Source organism: Neofelis nebulosa, chromosome 4 (assembly GCF_028018385.1).
Source record: "Neofelis nebulosa isolate mNeoNeb1 chromosome 4, mNeoNeb1.pri, whole genome shotgun sequence".
Lineage (NCBI taxonomy): Eukaryota > Metazoa > Chordata > Mammalia > Carnivora > Felidae > Neofelis > Neofelis nebulosa.
This window is the reverse complement of record NC_080785.1, coordinates 56819830-56843289: the sequence shown is the minus strand read 5'-3', so window position 1 is coordinate 56843289 and position 23460 is coordinate 56819830. Positions and strand designations below refer to the sequence as shown.

General features: G+C 34.4%; 1 protein-coding gene across 1 annotated transcript in view; it reads left to right on the top strand.

Annotated features, from left to right (window-relative positions):
* Positions 1–23460, top strand: part of ITGB8 (integrin subunit beta 8) — an 84292-nt gene that overhangs the window by 27319 nt on the left and 33513 nt on the right. Inside the window, exons 3-6 of the mRNA XM_058724867.1 lie at positions 4312–4483; positions 19174–19420; positions 20754–20919; positions 21514–21672. Of these exons, the coding sequence (XP_058580850.1) occupies positions 4312–4483; positions 19174–19420; positions 20754–20919; positions 21514–21672 (744 nt within the window). The remainder of the gene's footprint in view (positions 1–4311; positions 4484–19173; positions 19421–20753; positions 20920–21513; positions 21673–23460) is intronic.

Below are 23460 nucleotides of genomic sequence, written 5' to 3'. Positions count from 1 at the left end.
GATGTCAGCTGCTCAGAACTTTAGTAAGTGTAGCTTAGAGGAACTCTCAAAAGATGATTAAGAAACCCAGCTGTCAGCCAAATGTAACATGCCAGCCATATAAAATTCCAAGTTCCAGAGAGACCCCTTTATCTGATATCGCCGCTGGCACAGAAAATCTGGAGAGGCTCAGTTATGGGAATAGCAAATGTCAGTCCTGACACAAAAGGAAAGATTTTGAGTATTCAGAGAAATTGGTGGCCAAATGTCAAGAGGTAATCCAAGGAGAAATGTGAGGTGGCTGCCAGAGCACAGGAGGCAAACCCATGTCTGCTGTTGATCAAATATTTCAGAAGAGGATCTCAGAAAACATTTGGAAATCACTTGGCTGTTTGTGTTCCAGAATATCCTTCTGTGTAGTACAGGGTCATCTAATTCATGTGTTGAAAATGCAGGCTCTGAAATGAGGTCAACTTGGGTTCAAATCCCAGGACCATCAGTTTCTAACCATATAAACTTGCATACATTACTCTAACTACTCTGAACCTCAGTTTTCCTTAGCTCTAAAATGGAAATAAAAATTGTACCTATGACATACTATTGTGAGGATTAAATGAAACAGTATGTGACAAGCATTTGTCACAGGCATTGCTTAAGAAATGGAGTTGTTACTAAAAGAACTTGAGTGAGACTCCAAAGCAACTCATTCAGGTTTAGGAAACCAAGAGGACTGTGTTAAGAACACAACTTAGGGGGAAGCAACCAGTGTTAGGACTCAGCTACTAGCCACATCATTAACAGAAGGAGCTGTCCACTCCCTGCAGGCTGACCTGACATCCTTGAGAAGAAGAATACAATGATTAATTTTGAAAGATTACCCACCATTAGACACATATGCAACTGATGTCTTTTATTTCTTAACCAACGAGAGTGGAGGTACGGGGAAAGAATAGGCTTTTGTTTTGTTTTGTTTTTTTTCTGTGTTCATGATCAGAATAGTTAAAACTAACAAATTAAGCTTGGTTTGTATAATTTTCAAGGCTGGTCAAAAGTAAAAGATCACTAGAAAATTTGGACAGGGTATATTCAATTTGCCTACATTCTTGTATAGCATGTTAACCTGATGTTCTAGATGTTTTGCCTGCTCTTTCTCTCCATGTTACATAAAAATAATTGTAAAATAATTAGGATGGAAAAGACCTTATCAGTATTGCCTAGTTTAACGCATCAAGCTCCTTTTTAACATATGTAAAAGACTTGATGAGTTTTGAAGAATTCTCTTCTTCTTCTGCATGCTATGTCATACACAGATTGTGATCACATAGTCAGAAGTTCAGAGGGCAGCCTTCGAACATAATTATACTAAAATGCAACACAAAGGTATTCACCGTCAAAAGGAACATGATAGAGTTCTTTCATTTCCGTGCAGACTGCCATGTTTGGAAATCAGAAAGACTCAGAAATAAGAAGAAAAAACTTTTCTTATTTTTTCCACAAATAATTATATTGAATGGATAAAAGTAACAAATGATGAAAAGCTACCTGAGGTAACTTCAAACCTGGGCTTTCATTTACAAATGGGACTTAGATGCAGAAGGAGTATGGTTTTGCTTGTGTATTTCGTGTAGAAAAAATAAAACACAAGCATTAGAAGAAATTAAAATGACACAAAACACCACAAATTAAAAGGGTGTGGTTTCAAATTCTTTTCTTTTATACAAAGTGGAAAGTAGGCCGCAGTGGGCAGGGGCAGCATTCCATTCTTTATTTTGATGTCACGGTCTTTTCTTCCCTTCTCAAACCTAATTGTCAAATTGGCAGTGCTTTTCTAACTCAGTTTTTACAGCAGAGTAAAAACAGCCATGCTGATTCAGACATTGCAAAATAATTGAGACTATTTTGCCTATTTCAGCAAAATGATTTGACATTTAAAGGTCAAATGGCATAGCGTGATGTATAGTTGCAGTGAATTAACCGTACTCCCTTCTTTTCCATTTCTGTGTACACAAATAACAGAATCCCTAGATGAAAAGAAAAATCAGAATTACTTGTATTTTATTTCTTTTCTTGATTTGAAGTCTTGGTGTTTTTACATCTATTAAATGCATGTAGCCCTTTGTCTGTGGCCTGTCATGAACATAGAGGTACCAAGTCTTAAGTACCCTCAATATTGCTCAAACTCTAGGACAGGAAGGATCCTCTCATCTATCTTGGAGCTTTCTGAAGGAAAGTGATACATATGATAGCAATATATGCCATCGTTCTTTGAGCTTAATCTTTTTTTTTTTTATATATTTTTTTAAATTTTTTTTTCAACGTTTTTTATTTATTTTGGGACAGAGAGAGACAGAGCATGAACGGGGGAGGGGCAGAGAGAGAGGGAGACACAGAATCGGAAACAGGCTCCAGGCTCCGAGCCATCAGCCCAGAGCCTGACGCGGGGCTCGAACTCACGGACCGCGAGATCGTGACCTGGCTGAAGTCGGACGCTTAACCGACTGCACCACCCAGGCGCCCCAACTTTGAGCTTAATCTTATATTGAGTACCTCTAAGTTTTATCAATGGACAGAATAAATTTGGATACAAGAAATTAAGGCTTTGGAGATTTTTAAACATCATGATAAAAATCTGGGTGTATGGTCAATAGCAAAGCAAATTGAATTTTTCTATTCCCATGAAGTCATTTACCAAATGACAGCTGGAAATCTTGATTGAAAAGAATATATCCTCTTAATATATCCTCTTAATATCTCTTAATATACTTATATTACAAGGGTGCTTCACACTCTAATTCAGGATCAGTACTGTAAATATCAGTACAGTAAATATTTTTTAAGTTTTATGGGCCACATACTGTTTCTCTTGTACATTTTTTAATTACTTAACAGCATTTTTAAAAGGTAGAATGCATTTTTTTACCACTCAAGGAATACAAAAACAGGGCATGGATTATTGTATTTGTACCACCATGCCTAGTTTTTGAACCCCTGTTCTAAATTAAGAGAGGAATTAAAATCTTTGTGTGAATGTTTTTATATTGCCTATCACCATCCCATCTAATACCAGTGCCACGGATGTTACTATTCATAATTAGTGATCTAATATTCAACTAATAGTGAACTTGATAATTTCCTTCTTCCATAACCCTTTGAAATTCTATGCTTCCCCTAAATCTAATGCCTATAATAATTACATTTACTTGTTTAATGGCTGGATTCATCAATGGCCTATTGACTCTTTGACAAGGTCTCTGTCTTCTTCCATTCTGTATCCTTAGCACCTAAAAACTACTGACCCTGTGTAAGTATTCAATCTGTATTCTTTGATTGAATGATTAATTGGAAACCCAATTCCCTGGATCAGCTGAACTAAAGGAGGAATGACTGAATGTCAGATCATAATAGCCACTGCCAGTAAAATCACTGAGCAAATAATCTAGCTACTGTGTAAGCAAATGTTCCAAATAATTCAGGCCAACATTATATATAATAAAATATATTTCTATACTTTTTAATACATTTCCTGTTCTTAGGGGAAAACATGAATGGTTACATGAAAAATAAAAATATCAAATTTTTTCTCAGGATAAGTTAAATTTTAAGCTTGTTCCACTAATTCCAAGTTTCTTGGATGGCTATTGAATAAAGATCAACTAACCAATGCTGAATGGTAATAAAAGTTCTAGATTCACTTGCAAATCCAGTATAATTTTAGCTCCAATTTTCTATCTTCCAGCCTCCTTATGAACATCTTTCTTGGTTTATTAAATTATTTATAGGCTAGTGTGTGTCTAAGATGGGGGATTTCGTGGTCTAAGAAATATACATCTCCAGTTCATCCTTTTGTGAATTTTCAGTACCTTATATTGGGCATGTGACTCCTGAGGACCCTCTCTCATATTCCGAACATAAAAATTTATAATGCATACACCAATTGGGTTATTTGAGAACTGAGACTTACATTTGGAATGAATGAATGGTCTATTTTGGATAAATTTTCTTTTGAAGCAGTCTTTCCAATGTAAAATATTTAGAAAGAATTAAGTTGGAATGATTTTACAGTGATCAGTTAACAATATTTAAAGTACTTGGTTTAAATCTCCTCTTTAATATTCATTTTCTTCTTTTTAGATAAGATTTAGGAATTAAAGCTTTATTTAAGACAAATTTTTTTAGTATTCTTTTTGGAAACAAGCAGATATTTTGAATAGTTGCATAAGTTTTGTGACATTGGAAGATGGCTTCTTTACAATATTTGCTGTGTGGTTTTCTTTGGTTATAATTGAGATGGTATGCACTAAAAACATCAGTGATTTTCCTTCTTTTAAACAGGATTTCATTTCAGGTGGATCAAGAAGTGAACGTTGTGATATTATTTCCAATTTAATAAGCAAAGGCTGCTCAATTGATTTGATAGAATACCCATCTGTGCATGTAATACCAAGTGAAAATGAAATGAATACTCAGGTGACACCAGGAGAAGTGTTGATCCAGCTGCGTCCAGGTTTGGTGATTTTCAAATAAATCTTGATGATTCAGACTTTAAATTACATTTAGCCTTATTTGCTTATATTTAATATTTTGTGAAAGGCAATATTATTGTAGTAGAAATAACAGTGGGCTCAGAATAAAGAAATCAGAATTCTGATCTTTTTTTGTGCCTACAGCTAGCTAGCTGTGTGGCCTCGGACACTCTGCAAACCTGACCACATTATATTATAATTATGTGTTTCCAGACTTGATCACATTGTAGTGTAATTGTGTTCCAATTCCATTGCCAGCTCTTGAAGAAAGAGAACATGTTTTATTCCCCTTTTTCTCCAAAGCCTCACAGAGTGCTGGCTTTTAGTAAGCACTCTGTAAGTATATGTTGACTTGATTAGTTGATTAATTAATTAGTAAGAGATGTAAATTAAGCTAAGTCCTTAGAGCCTTTGCGATAAACTTTTAAACACAAAACTACAATTCATAATTATCATAATTGAGCTGCTTTGTGATGGCTCCTGAGAGTAACACATCGTTCTCCTATACCTCTCTTATACTTGCCATTTCATCACATTGTATTACACAGTTTGGCACATGTAGTAGGCCACCGGAAATTATTCATTTTCTTCCACTGCTAGAAAATCCCAGTGTACAAGCTACATATGACAAAGTAATTTCAGGTACATAGGTATGCATCAGTCAATTAGATGCATTTAGATTTAAGCAGTATGCAATTGCCTTTAAGTCTTCATTATTTCATTCTGGGTGGTCTTGTCCTGGCATTAAATTTTTAAATAACCATTATTGATACATGACCTCCCTTTTCCAAAGCTGAGCTATTTCTCCAGATTCTTCAATTACCAGAAAAACAAAGTCTATTTCTTTCTTGGCGTCAGGCATATTCCCAGCTTCCAATTAAAACTATGCTCTTCACCATATAAAACAATTATACAGCCCAGTATGGACATATACAAGCAACAGTTGGAAAGGGATACACAAAAATGAAGGTAATTAGGTTGGTAAGATTATGCCATTCACCATCTTCTATTGCTACCATAACAAAATTGTGTACACTAGGGGACGTAAACGACAGAAATTTATTTTCTCACAGTCCTGGAAGTTAGAAAGTACAAGAGCAAGGTACTGGCTGATTTCGTTCCTGGGGAGGGAGAAAAAGAGACACACAGAGAGAAGAAGATGGAGATGAAGGTCTCTGGTGTCTCTTCCCATAAGGGCACTAATCTCATTACGAGGGCCCCACCCTCATTACCTCATCTAAACCTAATTATCTCCAAAGGCTCCATCTCCAAACAATATCACATTATGGTTTAGGGATTCAACATGTAAATTTGGAGGGAACACAAATTGGTCCATAGCTCTTGATATATAAAATAACATTTTCAAAGGCCATGGAGTAATTTTAGATATTAGTCATATTTTAGGCAAGAATATTTAATTCCAAAAAGCGAAAAATATTTTTATAGGTCAATATGTGTGTACATTGTGCTATAATATTTGAAGTCAGTATAAGAGAATAAACAAATATTAAATAACAAAGAAAAGTTTCTCCTAAATAAAGTCTGTCTCCAAGAATAAATCAAAACTCTAGTCATAGACCATTTAATAATAACAATAACAACAACTGACATCAAAATACATGGGATGTTGGGCACCTAGGTGGCTCAGTTGGTTAAGCATCCAACTTCGGCTCAGGTCATGATCTCACAGTTTGAGTTCGAGCCCCACGTCGGGCTCTATGCCGTCAGCTCAGAGCCTGGAGCCTGCTTCCAATTCTGTGTCTCCTTCTCTCTCTGCCCCTCCCCCACTTGTGCTCTGTCTCTCTCTGTCTCTCAAAAATAAATGTAAAAAAAAAATTAAAAAAAATACATGGGATGTGAATGAAGTTGCTCCCAGAAAAATTAAGATCTTTAAATACTTTTATTATTAAAGAAGAATGAACAAAAATTAACTAAGCATCCAAATTAAGATACAGGAGTAAAAAAAGGCCATAAGGAAAACAAGGGGAAGAAATTAATAAGTTAAGAAAAAAAATTAACAAAATGAAAAAGAGAAATAAAAAAAGAAAATGAATGTATAAATCCAAGAGCTAGTTCTTTTTAAAGTCCAATAAATAGACAAATTGCTGGCATAGCTAATTAAGAAATAAAGAAAAGAAGTAAATAACCCAGTTATATAGATCATAGCCAGAGAAACAAATATTAAGGGAAAAAAGCCATTAAGAAAAAATTAATCACAAAAATCTGTGGTAAAATGTATAAATCTTAATAATATAGGTAATTTTAAGGAACATATGCATGACTAATATTGACTCAAGAAGGAGAGAGCCCTAAGAAACCTAATAAAAGATCAAAGAAATTAATAACATTATAAAATTATAAAATACTCACATTAGGTCTAAATGTTTTCTTCAGAATAAATGATTTAATGTTCACCCAAACATTAGGAAATGCATTATCCCTGTACTACATAAACTCTTCCATTAGTTTTAGAAAAGCCCTAGAAGCTATTCAGTTTGTACAAGGTTAGCATAACCCTAGTATTAAACCCTTAACATATTAGGAAATCACATTAAACCATATGTGATAAGAAAAACAATGCCAAAAGGAAAAAATACATGTTTTGTTATCTCAACAGATGCTGAAAAATTATACAATAAAATTTAGTGTCTATTCTGCCAAAATAAAAATTTAAGAAGAGTTCCTTAATATATATTAAAATCCTTCTGGAAGTTTTATGTAAAAGCAGTTAGACAAGAAAACCAAATACGAGTTATAAATATTTTTAGAAGATAAAGCAAAATTATCATCATATGTCTATCTCATAAATCCAAGCAAATCAACCAAAAATAATTTTTAAAATAGAAAACAAAAAATAGGGGCACCTAGCTGGCTCAGTCCACAAAGCATTCAACTCTTGATCAGGGCCATGAGTTTGAGCTCCACCTTGGACCTAGAGTTTACTTAAAAAAAAAAATGAATAAAAAAACCTCAGCCTTTGTTATATAAATAAGGTATGCATATTAAAATAAATATATAAATATGCACATTAATTAATTAATTAAATGGCAGGTTTTTTAAAATATTCAAATCAATGGATTTCTTACATAATATTAAATATAATTTAAAAAAGGATAAATTCCTAGCAGCAACCTAAAACGCAAACTGTCTAGGGATAAACTTTAAAAAGAAAATGTATAAGATCCACTGTGCTACCTAGAAGATATGAATGAATGCAGAAGAATTTTATGTTGCTGATTAGGAAGACAATATTATGGCAGAAAGAGTTAAGATGCCAGAGTAGTAAGGGGATCCTGGGCTTCTCTCTTCTCTTGAACACAGCTAGATCAACATCAAACCATTTTGGATACCTAGGAAATTGATCTGAGGATTAACAGAACAATCTTCGTAATTTGAGAGAAAGAACGTGGCAGCTTCTCTTAACAAGCAAACCAAAACACACCTAGGATCTAGGACCTAAGGAATTATTTTTAATTTTTTAATTTTTATTTCATTCTATTATTACTGTTGTTGTTTCTTCCTCCAAAATGACAAGATGGAGGAATTCCCCTCAAAAGAAAGAACAGGAAGAAATTATGACCAGAGATTTAATCAATGCAGATGTAAGTAAGGTGTCGGAACTAGAATTTAAAACAATGATTTTAAGGATAGTAGCTGGGGTTGAAAAAAGCATAGAAGACACCAGAGAGTCCCTTCCTGCAGAGATAAAAGAACTAAAATCTAGTCAGGCCAAAATTAAAAATACTATAACCAAGATGCAAACCCAAATGGAGGCCATAAAAATGAGGATGGATAAGGCAGAGGAGTGAAAGAACAATACAGAAGATAAAATTATGCAAAGTAATGAAGCTGAAACAAGAGGGAAGCAAAGATCAGGGATCATGAAGACAGACTTAGGAAACTCAGTGATTTATTAAAATGTAATAACATTTGTATCACAGGAATCCCAGAAGACAAAAAGAGAGAAAAAGGGGCAAAAGTTTATGTGAGTAAATTATTGCTGAAACCTTCTGTAATTTGGGGAGGGTGACAGACATCAAAAGTCAAGAAGCACAGAGAACTCTCATTAAATGCAACAAAAGCTCATTATCTCTAATACATATCATAGTCAAATTCACAAAATACACAGACAAGGAAAGAATCCTGAAAGCAGCAAGGGGAAAAAAAAAAAAGCCCTTAACCTACAGGGGAAGACAGATCAGGTTTGCAACAGATCTGTCCACAGAAACATGGCAGGCCAGAAAGGAGTTGCAAAAGATATTCAGTGTGCAGAATGTGAAAAAATATGCAGCCAAGAACACTCTATCCAGCAAGGCCATCATTCAGAATAGGAGAAATAAAAAGGTCCCAGACAAACAAAAACTAAAAGAGTTTGTGACCACTAAACCAGAACTACGATAAATTTTAAGGGGAACTCTGAGTGGAGGAAAAAAAAAAGCAACAAAGACTAGAAAGGACCATAGAGCATCACCAGAAATATCAACTCCATAGGTAACACAATGGTACTAAATTCATATATTTCAATACTTACTCTGAATGAAAATGGATTAAATGCTCCAATCAAAAGACATGGGGTATCAGAATAGTTAAAAAAAGAAGATCTGTCTTTATGCTGCCTGTAAGAGACTCATTTTAGACCTAAAGACACCTGCAGATTCAAAGTGAGGGGATGGAGAACCATCTGTCATGCTAATGGACATCAATAGAAAGCTGGAGTAGCCATACTTATATCTGACAAACTAGATTTTAAAACAAAAGACTGTAACAAGAGATGAAGAAAGGCATTATATTGTAATTCACGGTCTATCCATCAAGAAGATCTAACAGTTGTAAATATTTATGCCCCCAACTTGAAGGAAACCAAATATATAAACCAATTAATAACAAACATAAACACACTGATAATAATCCAATAATAGTGTGGGACTTTAACACCCCACTCACAGCAATGGATAGAACATTGAAGTAGAAAATCAACAAGGAAGCAATGGCTTTGAATAACACACTGGACTTAACGAATGGGCTTAACAAATATATTCAGAACATTTCATCTAAAGCAGAATACACATTCTTCTTGAGTGCACATGGAACATTCTCCAGAATAGATCGCACACTGTGTCGTAAATCAACCCTCAACAAGTACAAAAAGACAGAGATCATACCATGCATGTTTTCAGATCACAGCACTATAAAATTTGAAGTCGACCACCAGAAAAATTTGGAAAGCCCTCAAATATATGAGGTTAAAGAACATCTACTAAAGAATGAATGGGTTAACCAGGAAATTAAAGAAGAAATAAAAAAAAAATACATGGAAGCCAATGAAAATGAAAATACGACAGTCTAAACCCTTTGGAATGCAGCAAAGGCAGTCCTAAGAGGGAAGTATATTGCAATTCAGATGACATGATACTCTATGTAGAAAACCTGAAACCAAAATTTTCCAGAAATGTCCCAAATACATAGCCTAACCTTAGGCTATGTAAAACTAGAAAAACAGACAAAAATAAAAACAAAAAACTATCAAATAAAGTCGAAAGCCAGCAGAGGAAGGGGAATAATAAAGATCAGAGCAGAAATAAATGATATAGAAGGAAAAAAAAAACCAAAACAGATCAATGAAACTAAGAGCTGGTTCTTTGAAAAAATAAACAAAATTAATAAGGCCCTGGAAAGACTTATCAAAATGAAAGAGAAAGAACCCAAATAGATAAAATCACAAATGAAAGAGGAGAGATCACAACCAACACCACAGAAATACAATTAGAATACTTTGAAAAATTATATGCCAACAAACTGGAAAATGTAGAAGAAATGGACAAATTCCCAAATACTCACAAACTACCAAAAATGAAAACTGGAAGAAATAGAAAAACTTGAACAGAACCATAACTAAAAAATGAGAATGATTCAGTAATAAAAAAATCTCTCAACAAACAAGAGTCCAGGGCCAAATGGCTTCCCAAGGGAATTCTACCAGACTTTTAAAGAAGAGTTAATACCTATTCTTCTCATGTTTCAAAAGATAGAAATAGAAAGGAAACCTCCAAACCCATTCTATGAAGCCACCATTACCTTGATTCCAAAACCAGACAAAGACTCCACTAAAAAGGAGACTTACAGGCCAAAATGAATAAGGATGCAAAAATTCTCAACAAGATACTAGCAAATTGAATTCAACAGTACATTAAAAAAATTATTCACCATGATCAAGAGGGATTTATTCCTGGGCTGCAGGACTAGTTCAATATTCACAAATCAGTCAAGGTGATACATCACATTAATAAAAGAAAGGATAAGAACCATATGATCCTGTCAATAGATGCAGAAAAAGTATTTGACAAAATATAGTAAGTGTTCTTGATATAAACCCTAAACAAAGTAGGGATAGATGAAACATACCTCAACATCATAAAGGCCATATACTAAAGACCCACAGCTAATATCATCCACAATGGGAAAAACAGATCCTTTCCCCTATGGTCAGGAACAAGACAGGGATGTCCACTCTCACCACTACTATTTAATACAGTACTGGAAGTTGTAGCCTTTGCAATCAGACAACAAAAAGAAATAAAAGTATCCAAATCCACCAGGGAAAAGTCAAACTTTCACTATTTGCAGATGACATGATAACTCTATGTAGAAAACCTGAAACCAAAAATTTGCTAGAACTAATACATGAATTGAGCAAAGCTGCAGGATATAAAATCAACATGCAGAAACCTGTTGCATTTCTATACACCAATAAAGAAGCAGCAGAAAAAGAAATCAAGGAATAGATCCCATTTGCAAATGTACCAAAAACAATAAGATACCCAGAAATAAACCTAGCTAAAAAGATAAAAGATTTGTACTCTGAAAACTATAAGAACACTTATGAAAGAAATTGAAGAGTACATAAAGAAATGGAAAGCATTTCATGCTCATGGATTGGAAGAACAAACATTGTTAAAATGTCTGTACTACTCAAATCAGTCTATACATTAAATACAATCACTATCAAAATACTAGCAGCATTTTTCACAGAGCTAGAACAAACAATCCTAAAATTTGTATGGAACCACAAAAGACCCTGAATAACCAAAGCAATCCTAAAAAAGAAAAACAAAACTGGAGGCATCACTATTCCAGATTTCAAGCTATAATACAAAGTAATAGTCATCAAAACAGTATAGTACTGGCACAAAAACAGATACATAGATCAATGGAGCAAAGAAGAAAACCCAGAAGTGGACCCACAACTACATGGTCAACTCATCTTCAACAAAGCAGGAAAGAATATCCAATGGAAAAAAGAGTCTCTTCAACAAATGGTGTTGGCAAAACTAGAGGGCAACATGCAGAAGAATGAAATTGGATCACTTTCTTACACCATACTCAAAAATTAAATCGATGAAAGACTTAAATGTGAGACAAGAAGCCATCAAAATCTTATAGGAGAACACAGCCAGCAACCACTTTGACATCAGCCAGAGCTACTTCTTATTAGACATGTTGCTGAAGGCAAGGGAAACAAAAGCAAACATGAACTATTGGGACTTCAGCAAGAAAAAAAAATTCTGCACAGCGAAGGAAACAGTGAACAAAACTAAAAGGAAGCCTATTGAACGGGAGAAGATATTTGCAAATGATATGTCTGAAAAAGGGTTCGCATCCAAAATCTATAAAGAACTTAACAAACTCAACACCCAAAAAACAAATAATCCAGTTAAGAACTGTGCAAAAGACATGAATAGACACTTTTCCAAAGAAATGGCCAACAGATACATGAAAAGATGCTTAACATCACTCATCATCAGAGAAATACAAATCAAAATCACAATGAGATACTATCTACACCTTTCAGAAAGGCTAAAATTAACAACACAAGAAACAACAGGTGTTGGTGAGGATGTGGAGAAAGGGGAACCCTCTTACACTGTTGGTAGGAATGCAAAGTGGTACAGCCACTCTGGAGAGCAGTATGGAGGTTCCTCAAAAAACCACATATAGAACAACCTTACAGTCTAGCAATTGCACTATTAGGTATTTACCCAAAAAATACAAAAATATAGATTTGAAGCAGTACTCAAACCCCAATGTTTATAGCAACATTATCAACAATAACCAAACTATGGAGAAAACCCAAATGTCTATTGACTGATGAATGGATAAAGAAGATGTGGTGGTAAATATATATATAGAGAGAGAGAGGGAGAGAGAGGGAGGAATATTACTCAGCCATCAAAAAGAATAAAATCTTCCCATTTGCAAGGATGTGGATAGAGCTAGAATGTGTTACGCTAAACGAAATAAGTCAATCAAGAAGGACAAATTCCATATGATTTCATCCTATGTGGAATTTAAGAAACAAACAGATGAACATATGGGGGGCAGAGAGAATAGAGGGAAACAAACCACAAGAGACTCCTAATGATAGAGAACAAACTGTGGTTTCATGGAGGGAAGTGGCTGGGAGATGGGCTAGATGGGTGATGGCTACTAAGGAGGGCACTTGTGATGAGCACTGGGTGCACTGCATTCTACTTCTCAAACTAATATTGCCCTGTAAGTTAACTAAAATTTAAATTAAAAAAAAAAGGAAGACAATATTACAGCAATGGCAGTTTTCTATAAACATACTCTATAAATGTAACAAATCCAAATGAATCAATAAATAAGACAATCCCAATCCAATTTGAATGAAGGTTTTTAAAGCAAATCTTCAGTGATACTCATTATGCATGTATCTTTGTATAAAATAGAATATTCATATAGGATAAATTCTTATAAATAGATTTACCTAAATTTATTTAGGTTCCCAATGTATATTATCAGGTTATTTATAAGAAAAATGGATGTCCAGTTAAGGCTTTCAGAGTCAACCTTGCCTTTTCATTCTTTTTAATCTCTTAAATTTTTACATGTAACTCGTCTGTTAGCTGTTTTCTTTTCCCTTTATCCTAGAATTAAAAAGCTGCAACATTTTTCCTAAGCTTATTTTAACCATCTTTAGTTCTTTTTGTGTGTGTGTGATTCGCCTTTCATACACATTTTCCTGTTTTTCTAACTGAACATTAATTTTCAGTAGCTTATACATGAAGCTTATCATATATTATTTGCCTCAAATAAATATGACTATATCCTCTCAAAATGTCTTTCTCTGTTTTAAATACTCGGGATTTGAAAATTATAAGGTGAATTTTTTTTCTATTATTGTGTTACACTTAAATATATACATTTAAATGAATTTAAATTTAGTTTGTTCCTTTTTGTATATATAATGGTGGTTGATTCTTCCTGAGACTAAAAATTAACAGTTCAGAAGGTGGGTAACAGTTTCAGTGCTATAGATAAACAATGATAGTAATGGTGATGAGGCAGGAGAAAAATGGACAGGCATGAGAGATAATGTCTCTCATTAGCATGCCCAGGGGTTGGTGATTGATGAGCAAGGAGACACTGGAGCTGTGGCTTAAGTAACAAGGTGAGAGGTATGGCTGCCTTCTGTGGAAGGTTGGTACTGAGTTCAAACTGAGACATCTTAATTTGAGGTAGTGACTTACTGTATTTGAAGCTGAAGTTCAGCAGGAGGTACAGGTTGGATAAAGATGTGGGAGACCTCAACGTGAGTTCTTAACTAAGGTCACTGAAGGCAGTATGGGGAGTAGAAGAGTGAAAAGAGACATGCTTAATGTCTATGTCAATCACTATGGGGCTTGATTCTGTTTAGTTTCCCACTACTATTTGGATTTCTGTATGCAAATTAGTGTAATTGTCTAATGGGTGTAAGCCATCTTTCCAACATAGCTATGACAGAACTCTGTATTATAATATACATATACAACAAGTAGTTATTAAATTACATTTAATAAGTTCATCTAAAAAATGCATATGATGGGGCACCTGGGTGCTTTAGTCAGTTAAACATCAGACTCTTGATTTCAGCTTAGGTCATGATCTCACAGTTCATGAGATTGAGTCCCACATTGGGCTCTGTGCTGAAAGTGCAGAAATAACCTTTAAAATAAATGCACATGGCACCAGTTGTTTTGTTTTGTTTTGTTTTAAGTTCATTTATTTATTTTGGGAGAGAGCTCAGGGGAGAAGCAGAGGGAGTGGGAAAGAGAATCCCAAGCAGGCTCTGTGCTGTCAGCGCAGACCCAACTCAGGGCTCAATCCCATGTCTCTGGGATCATGACCTGAGCCAAAATCAAGAGCTGGATGCTTAACTGACTGAGCCACCCATGCACCCTGACATGCCAGCTTTGAAGCATAACATATAAAGCTACTCTTTACCAACTCCAGATATATAGAAACATCACTCCTCATGATATGAAAGTCCTCTCTACCATGACACATATAATGCATACCTAAGTGTAAAATGAATTTATCCCCTAATATTGATATTGATTTGATTTATTTATAATCACTTATTCTTATCTTATAAAATTCATTATGTTCAATGTAGCATCTATTAAGAATCTAAAATTTTTTTCATGAATACTTCTATTATATCATATACTAACTAAATTTTTAAACAATGTTAGGATTCTATTGTATATTTAATATATGTAATATATATTATTGAATCTTTAAAATTTTAAAAATTTAAAAGTGACACTTTCTTTTACTTTTTACTTCTTAAACTATACTTTTTTTCTTATTTTTACCTATCAATCTTATGGAAAAATAGTAACAGAAGCTACTGATCCTACTTGATGTTCCCTAAGAACACTGAAATGAAATCTTTAGGAAGGTAGGAGAGAGAAAGAAATCCTCTAATTCTACTTCAGAAGTAACATAATGTATATGATAAGGATAAGTATAATCTATACCTCACTAACTTAAGAAAATGTTTCAACATTAATTTATTTTTGTATTGTAAAAAAAATCCCTTTAATTTAGTGTAGCTTAATTTAAAATATAAGATTTTTCAGGTATTCTTCTTAAATTAAAAAAAAATTAACCATAAAAAATATAAAAGCCATTCATTCTTTTCCCCTCTACCCCTTGGCACAATCCCTTATTTTATCCCCCACAGAAATTCAGAAACGTGCTGGAGTCTTGATGTTTCAAACCCATCTCATTCTGGGGCCTTCTTCCCCCACCCAAGTACAAGAAATTGGCTCTTCTTTCTTCCTGCTAGTTTTCCACATTTTCTTATAGTTTTTCAATTTCATCTTAATGTAGAACGTTTTTAGTTATCTTTTCTTAATGTCCCATCATGGTTGTTTCAGCCAAATCTTCCGAGATGTTAACACCATTATTTGAGTGATTTAAAACTCATTCTCACTATTTTTCATTCTTTGAGCTATTAACACCAGTACTGACAATAGCTCTAAGTAGGTCTCAGCTTTCCCCCAAGGCCTATTTCTTATTCTATGTCACAGACTCACTTCTTCCCTTTGAAGTTAATTGACAGAAGAAAGGATCTGAGCTTTTAGAATCTCAAAAGGTATAAGAATGAAACTTTCTTGGAAATAATATAAGTAGTAGCATAAACATTTGGGGCCAGATGATATTCTTTCCTCTGTGGGAAAGAAGTCATAGATATTAGCATCTCAGGAAGGTAAATATGTGGACCTTTTGAAATGCTGTATCAAAATGTGCTTCAGTGTAGTTTAGTTAAACACATCTATGAGTGCCTATGCATGTACCAAATCCAGAGGCTTCAGAGATAAATGAATAGTTTTTACCCTAATGAGGCTGATAATTTAGTAATAGTAATAATGATAATTACTAATGTGTGTGTGTGTATGTGTATATATATATATATATATATATATATATATATTTACATTGTACCAAATACTGCAGTAAATATTTTATGTAGATTATGTTACTTAGTAGCTCTTAGCCACTAAAAGAACCCACCTCTCTCAGAGTGGCATTTATGACATTACTGCCTACATTGATAACCTCAAAGCAATGATGATCACAGATACCAAATCTTATTTTTACATGTGTTTCTTTCTCATCCATTATATTCAAAATTTCTAATGTCATCTGTCTTTTGAGCCCTGTGTTGGTGGCACCCCAGTATGAACTGAGTGGAGATTTTATATGGGGACACAGTATTCATGTCCCCATGAAAAGGTATTTGTACTACCTCCAAGAGAATGTTTCTTCCTCCTATATAAATGAAGCCAAAACCCAGCTAGAAAGCATATATGGAAATATCTCAAGCTCATGGGAAAAACAATAATCCAAGCCTGGCCCCTTCAGTCTCCTCCTTAACAAGCAAAGTGGAGTTTGGGATTAGTCTATCTAGGGCTGCCTACTTGAGCTGACAACTAGAACCTTACAGGAACCTCAAATGCCTTGCAGTTTAAAAGGGGTAATGTTTGTTTTCTCCAGCAATGACTAAAAAGCCTGTGCGTGGGAAGAGTCTCTTTTCCCCTTTATTAGAAACTTGTCTTACTGAGGCCTCAGCCCAAGCTGAGGTCTATATACTTCAAAATCAAGCTAGAGCAGCCTAAACCCTCCAGCCCTGACCATTTGGCAAGGCTTCTATACAGCCATCTTCTCTGAGGCCAGTGAGACCACGATTTGCTTGCAAGGCTAAGAGCAGCTACTGTATGCTGAGAGCTCTTGTATGGCTAACATTTGGTTGGACCTCCCCTGATATCTTAGTCCCCTAAGGAACTATGCCTTTGCAGATTCTGTTGGCTAAGATAACGAACCAACTTTATAACAACCTGCACAATACACTAAATATCTAGGGCATTATTCAATAACTCCATGAAAACACACAGACTTTCATCTTTAGACAGAGACACAATAAACTGTAATGATCACCAAGATGAAAATACCATGTGGTCAGTGCCTAAGGTCTTCAGCTTATACCCAAGTCAACAGTTACAAAACAATTACACAACTGGTAAAAAATAAAAAAAAAAAAAGGAAGAAGCTGATCCACACATTAAACCACATGAACCACACTCCCCAATTATGTTCCATTTCTATTTCTTATCAACTTGGCTCTGTCTAGATTTCTGACATTCTCCTGAATTGATCCTCTCCATCCAAAGAGCAAGACATTTCCACAGGGACAGGCATTCTCGCTAGACACTGGGAAAGCAGAGCTGAATATACGCTCTTTGGAGGCAGCCCAGCTCCTAAAGGGAAGGAGTGAGGGAGTGGGATGGGTGGCCTTCACATGCCAAATTCTCCTCCCAAAAGCTTGGACCCAAAATAAGAGTGTTACAGTAAAGGGATTTCCAGCATATGCAGGCAAATTAGTAATGAGTAATTTCTCCCATCATTATTATTACATGCCAGAAAAACCTTATTATTTTGAATACATTCTGTAACTGACTTGAAAACATCTGACTTATAAAATAATTTGCAAGAAATTATTGCTACTTCTGAAAATATGATTTGATAAATTAGAGGATTCTTTTGATAGGTAGATCAGGCTACCTATTGTATTTACAAATTGGTGTTTATTAAAAAAAATTTTCTGCTCAAATTATTCTCCACTGATACTTAATGACTTACAAAGCACTTACTTTATTGTTTAAAAATGTAAATTCACAAATTACCTGTATTTAAATTGACGACTTTTTACCATATACTTACAGGCTTCCAATTATGGGATGAATAAGTCATGGGAATAAAAGGCACAGCATAAGGAATACAGTCAATACTGTAATAACAATGTAACAGTACAGATGGTAGCTACACAGCATAACATAAAAACTTGACAAATCACTAAGTTGTACACCTAAAACTAATGTAACATTGTGTGTCAACTATACTCAAATAAAATAAGTAAATAATAAATAAAAATAAGTTAAAAATAATTACAGAACTACCAACTCCATAGAGTACTATATCCTTATATACAATGATACAGGTCCTTGTAGCAAATGATAATGGTTAGAGAATTAAATAAAATTGCACTGCAGACAGTTGTTGGGAAGCTCCCACATTTCTCCTCATGGTGACCCTCTCCTCTCATCTAGTTCCTTGGCCTCCATGATCCCTCCTCAACATATGTTTATCAAGTATCCACTATGCATTAGACAAATTGTGTTCCCTACATTGCCCAGGTGCCCAGTGGGGCACTGCTGGGTACCATTCTTTAGATCACTGTCTCATTCCTTCTCACGATTAACTGTCGGGAAGAATCACATTATCTAATTCATAATGACATACTACTTATTTTGAATAGGTTAACATACTGCTAAGTACTAGAGTTTTCACATCTCATATGTAAATATGCCTTAACCCAAAGGGATAAATTTGCATCTGCATACAGTGAGAGGTAACTTTTCTTAAGATGCCTTTCTAGTTTTCCTCAAACCAAAAGCCACTTTCAAACCAATACAGCCACCTAACTCTTGAGATAGAATGCTACTTGCTATACTGTGCTATGCTTTCCTAGATACTAAGGGAAACACAGGTTCATGTGGCAATATATTTCCTATTGCATTTATACTGGCCCATATGTTTTTATCTCTGCACTACAGAATTGTGACAAATCCATTGTAGAAGCTAGAAACAAATAAGTTGATGAGGTTTTCAAACTGTTTTAAAATTATTCCAGGATGTTCCTAACTTCATTCATTATGTACAAATTTGTGGTAGTTGTTCTGTATATAAAATATAACTGATTCATTGAGAGCTTATCCTGAAGTGTTTAAAATGAATATTATATGACGTTTGTGTTTCTTTGAACTAGAAGCGGAAGCTAATTTTATGCTGAAAATTCATCCTCTGAAGAAATACCCTGTGGATCTTTATTACCTGGTTGATGTCTCAGCATCAATGCATAATAATATTGAAAAATTAAATTCCGTTGGAAATGATTTATCTAGAAAAATGTCATATTTCTCCCGTGACTTCCGCCTTGGATTTGGCTCATATGTTGATAAAACAGTTTCACCATACATTAGCATCCACCCAGAAAGGATTCATAATCAATGCAGGTATCTAGAGGTTGATGTGAATTTCACAATGCCAAATTAATTTTTTTCTTAGAAAATCTATTTGTTTTTATATAAATGACTTACTAAATTTTATATTTGTTTTATTAAGTGAGACATGAAAATATTTGGAGAGGAAGTATGTTTTTATCCGAAAACTTATGAGCTTATAACTTGGGACTTCTTGTTTTATGTTTTTTCAAATATGATTCAGTTTTATCACAAAAAAAAACCCCTACAAATAATATTAGTAATTTTAGACAAAACCCCAATATTCAGGCTACTATGTATAGCAATACCTGTTTGAGAATTCTGTTTTTGTCCTTTTTGATTGCTCCAAATTTGTTAAATGAAGGTTGGTCAAATTTAAAGTGCTTATATTGCCAGTACTGCCACTGTCTTTCCTTTACTGTGTTGTGACTAGGTTTGTAATTTTGTTGTTTAAGATGTGACTTCAAAGAAAGCTCTGCTGAAAGAGACTCTTTTCTTATCATTTTGAAACTCTGATTCTAAATAGCATATGCTCCACTATGAAACAAGAACTAACCTTAAAAATAAAAGTTTCTCACACAGTATCCTAATTATCCTGTCGAGTGCTGAGAGAGAAATGTGTTCAGTTCTTTGTTAATATAACATTTCATTTTAACATCTTTCCTATTTCCATAATCTGCCCAGATCACTTTAGAGTGTACACTCTAATCTGCCCAAACAACTCTGCTAACTGTTGTAATGGATGCATCTCCTCATGGAGCTGTGTGCACCTTCTCCTGAACGTGCATGTGCCTGAGAAATTGTTCGCACTTTGGGGGACATCATGGGATTCTCAAAACAATTTTAATAAACTTTCATGATTCATTGATACTTTCACCCCAATTATCACTTTAAAAACTAGCATAATATTTTAAATATCAAACAATGGTATAATGTTTTCACTAAGTTCCTAAAAACACATTTCCCAAAAAGTGTTTTTCAACTATTCCATGGTCAAATATGATAGGAAAGCACTGCAAATTCTTATCTCCTCTTAAAAACCAGCCATGCATATTAGCATAACAAAAGCTCTGTAGGTGTCCTATATTGAACACGTTTAGTCTTTAGTTTTTGGATACCAAACCATTATATTCCTATTTCCTACTTGCAAAGAAACATCCAACAGTATTGGACTTTTCTGTGATTTTATAAAGTACTGCTTTTCTCTAATAAAAGTTCCTTGGCAAAAAAATTATTCTATGTTCTTTTTTTACACCAAACCACACAATTTTACTGTGAGTAGTATTTTGGATCTTTGAATGAAGCATAGCAAAATAGAATTTGCATTTCTTCTTTTTTTACACAGCGACTACAATTTAGACTGTATGCCTCCCCATGGATACATCCATGTACTATCTTTGACAGAGAACATTACTGAGTTTGAAAAAGCAGTTCACAGACAAAAGATCTCCGGAAATATAGATACACCTGAAGGAGGTTTTGATGCCATGCTTCAGGCAGCTGTCTGTGAGGTAAGAAGTTTCATATCATTTTGCTCAGATACAAAATTCCCCAAGAATTTAATATTTTTTTTCCTCTTTGGTGTATAGAGTCAGAACATAATATAGAAGAATACATTCTTCTGACTCTTACTTGTCACCAGTGTTATTCATTTTGGTATGTGTTCAGGACAGAGGGGCTAAATTGGGAGAGGGAATAATAGGGAATAAATAGGAAAATATAAAAGGGAAAGAATAACTTACACACTTGGAAAATCCTTTCCAAAAGGGCTACTCTTTTTCACTTACCACTTTCCAAAGAGCCCGAAATAGCCTGTTTTCCTACTTACATTGTGTTGGTGCTCTGCACTTTGTAGCCCTGGCTTGTTCTTCCTCTGGGGGAGTGCCAGAAATCTCTAGCTGTGAGATGTGCAGTCAAATGGCTATGGTAAAATAGAGGGTATACAAATAAAAGTTAGTGCTATTTAGGAAACAGCATTGTATTTACACACATCGTTCTAGCCTGACTTAATGTTTGTTAAATTCCCAACTTTACATTTCTTGAGATCGAGACCACAGTACAGATCTATGGTATGGTACAAGATCTAATTACATGTTTATTTTAAGAGTCATATTGGATGGCGAAAAGAAGCTAAAAGATTGCTGCTGGTGATGACAGATCAGACATCTCATCTTGCTCTTGATAGCAAATTGGCAGGCATAGTGGTGCCAAATGACGGAAACTGCCATCTGAAAAACAACATCTACGTCAGATCTACAAGCATGGTAACACAGCAATAGATTCTTAGTAGTTATGATTCTTTTGGCCAAGATATAGGTTTAAATTGACAATTCACCTGTTCTTGTACCAAGAAATTACCTGAATGGGCATGATCCAGAGTTAGGATACACCATGAGAGAAAAGTTATGTAATAATGCAATCGGTAAATGCTGATTGATATATTAAGACTAAAACACTTTAACAACATCTAGTAGCTGAGTCTCTGATATGCTAAAATGAAAGTGATATAGGAGCTTACTGTGTATGGAATTAAATAACATTAAAAGGAAACATGTGTGTATATGTATGTGTGTGTGTGTGTGTGTATATGTGTGTGTGTGTGTGTGTGTGTATAATATATATGTATACACTTTTTGCTTTATATTAAAAACAACTGGATCTGCATAGTGGGTATCTAAAAACAATATTAAGGATTGGTAAGAAAAGTGAATTTGGCCTGAAGAATCCTCACAGTATAATAGGGAGAACTAAATACAGACTAAGAAAAAAAGGAATAAAACAAGGTTGGCTTTCAATATTCTGGACCTCACACCTTCCCTCTGAAGCTTATCTATATTTAGGGGATCTTTTTTTAAATCAGTGGATAACTGGATTGCTTCCTGAGGATTAGCTTCAGCTCTGAATCATATACTTAATACAATCTCCTAGAACCACATCTTTCCCAGCATTAGCTACTCTACATGTGGAAAATCAACTGTATGAAGCATCATTTATTTCTGATGCAAACTTATTTATACACAATGTTAGAACAAAGCTTCCAACTTATTCAGATCTTGGTATCCCAGTGTCTACATATTTTTTTCCTCTGGTTTTATAGGAAAAAAAATCCGACAGTTCTGTTCATTAAGTAGTTAGATCCAAAAAACTTAACTATTTATGTCCTAAGAACATAGTAGCCAATTAAAAATAATATACATGAATCATCAAAAAATACATGTGTGTATATTTATGTCATTCGTAGTAATGAACTTAAGAATAGAAATCTGCCAAGCCTCAGAATCAGACTAGACATCACCACCCTCATTTCCTGTTCCACATTGATTTTCATGCTGCCCAGTTTTGAAAGATATGATATCATCTAAAGGAACAAAGCCAAATGTAATCTTAAAAACACAAACTACCTCCAGCTAGTAGTTCATGGCTACCTGACAGATGTCAAATTATCACCTTGAAATTTAAAGATATTCCAAGGCGCTCTGGTAAGTGTACCGTAGTGCTCCAAGGCACCTCATCCTCAAACACACTTTGGGAATTTCAATATTAGAAGCATATAAGTTATGTAGAAATTTGTGTGGTTCCCATGAGTCAAATTTAAATAGTTTAAATTTAGTTAATCTGGAGCATCTTACCAGACTTACTAAATATCTAGAGGAGCAAATATTACTGCATAGAATAAGTTCATCCCTTGGTTGGTTTAGCCCTCGATAGCAGCCTCAAAATTTAAAGATTTTAAAAGGTAACTAGAGTTTGAATTTTAAAATTGGGGATTTGGAATTATTCCAATAATGTCTTTCCCTTTTCTAATTCTCTTCTATTCAGTCACATTTCACTTTGGTAGACCCACCCATTTTAATTTAGTCATTTCTTATCTTTCCTTCCTTCTATTTAACCTTTTAAATCTGAGATAGAGTTCTAATTATTTACCAGGGAGTGGAGGAGGAGACAAGAGTAACTATTCTATTGTGAGCCAAGGAGAAGCATTTTTTTAAAGAAAAAATAATAATCACATTATTCTCAAATTGCATTGCATTATCCTTTTGAATTTTTGCCAA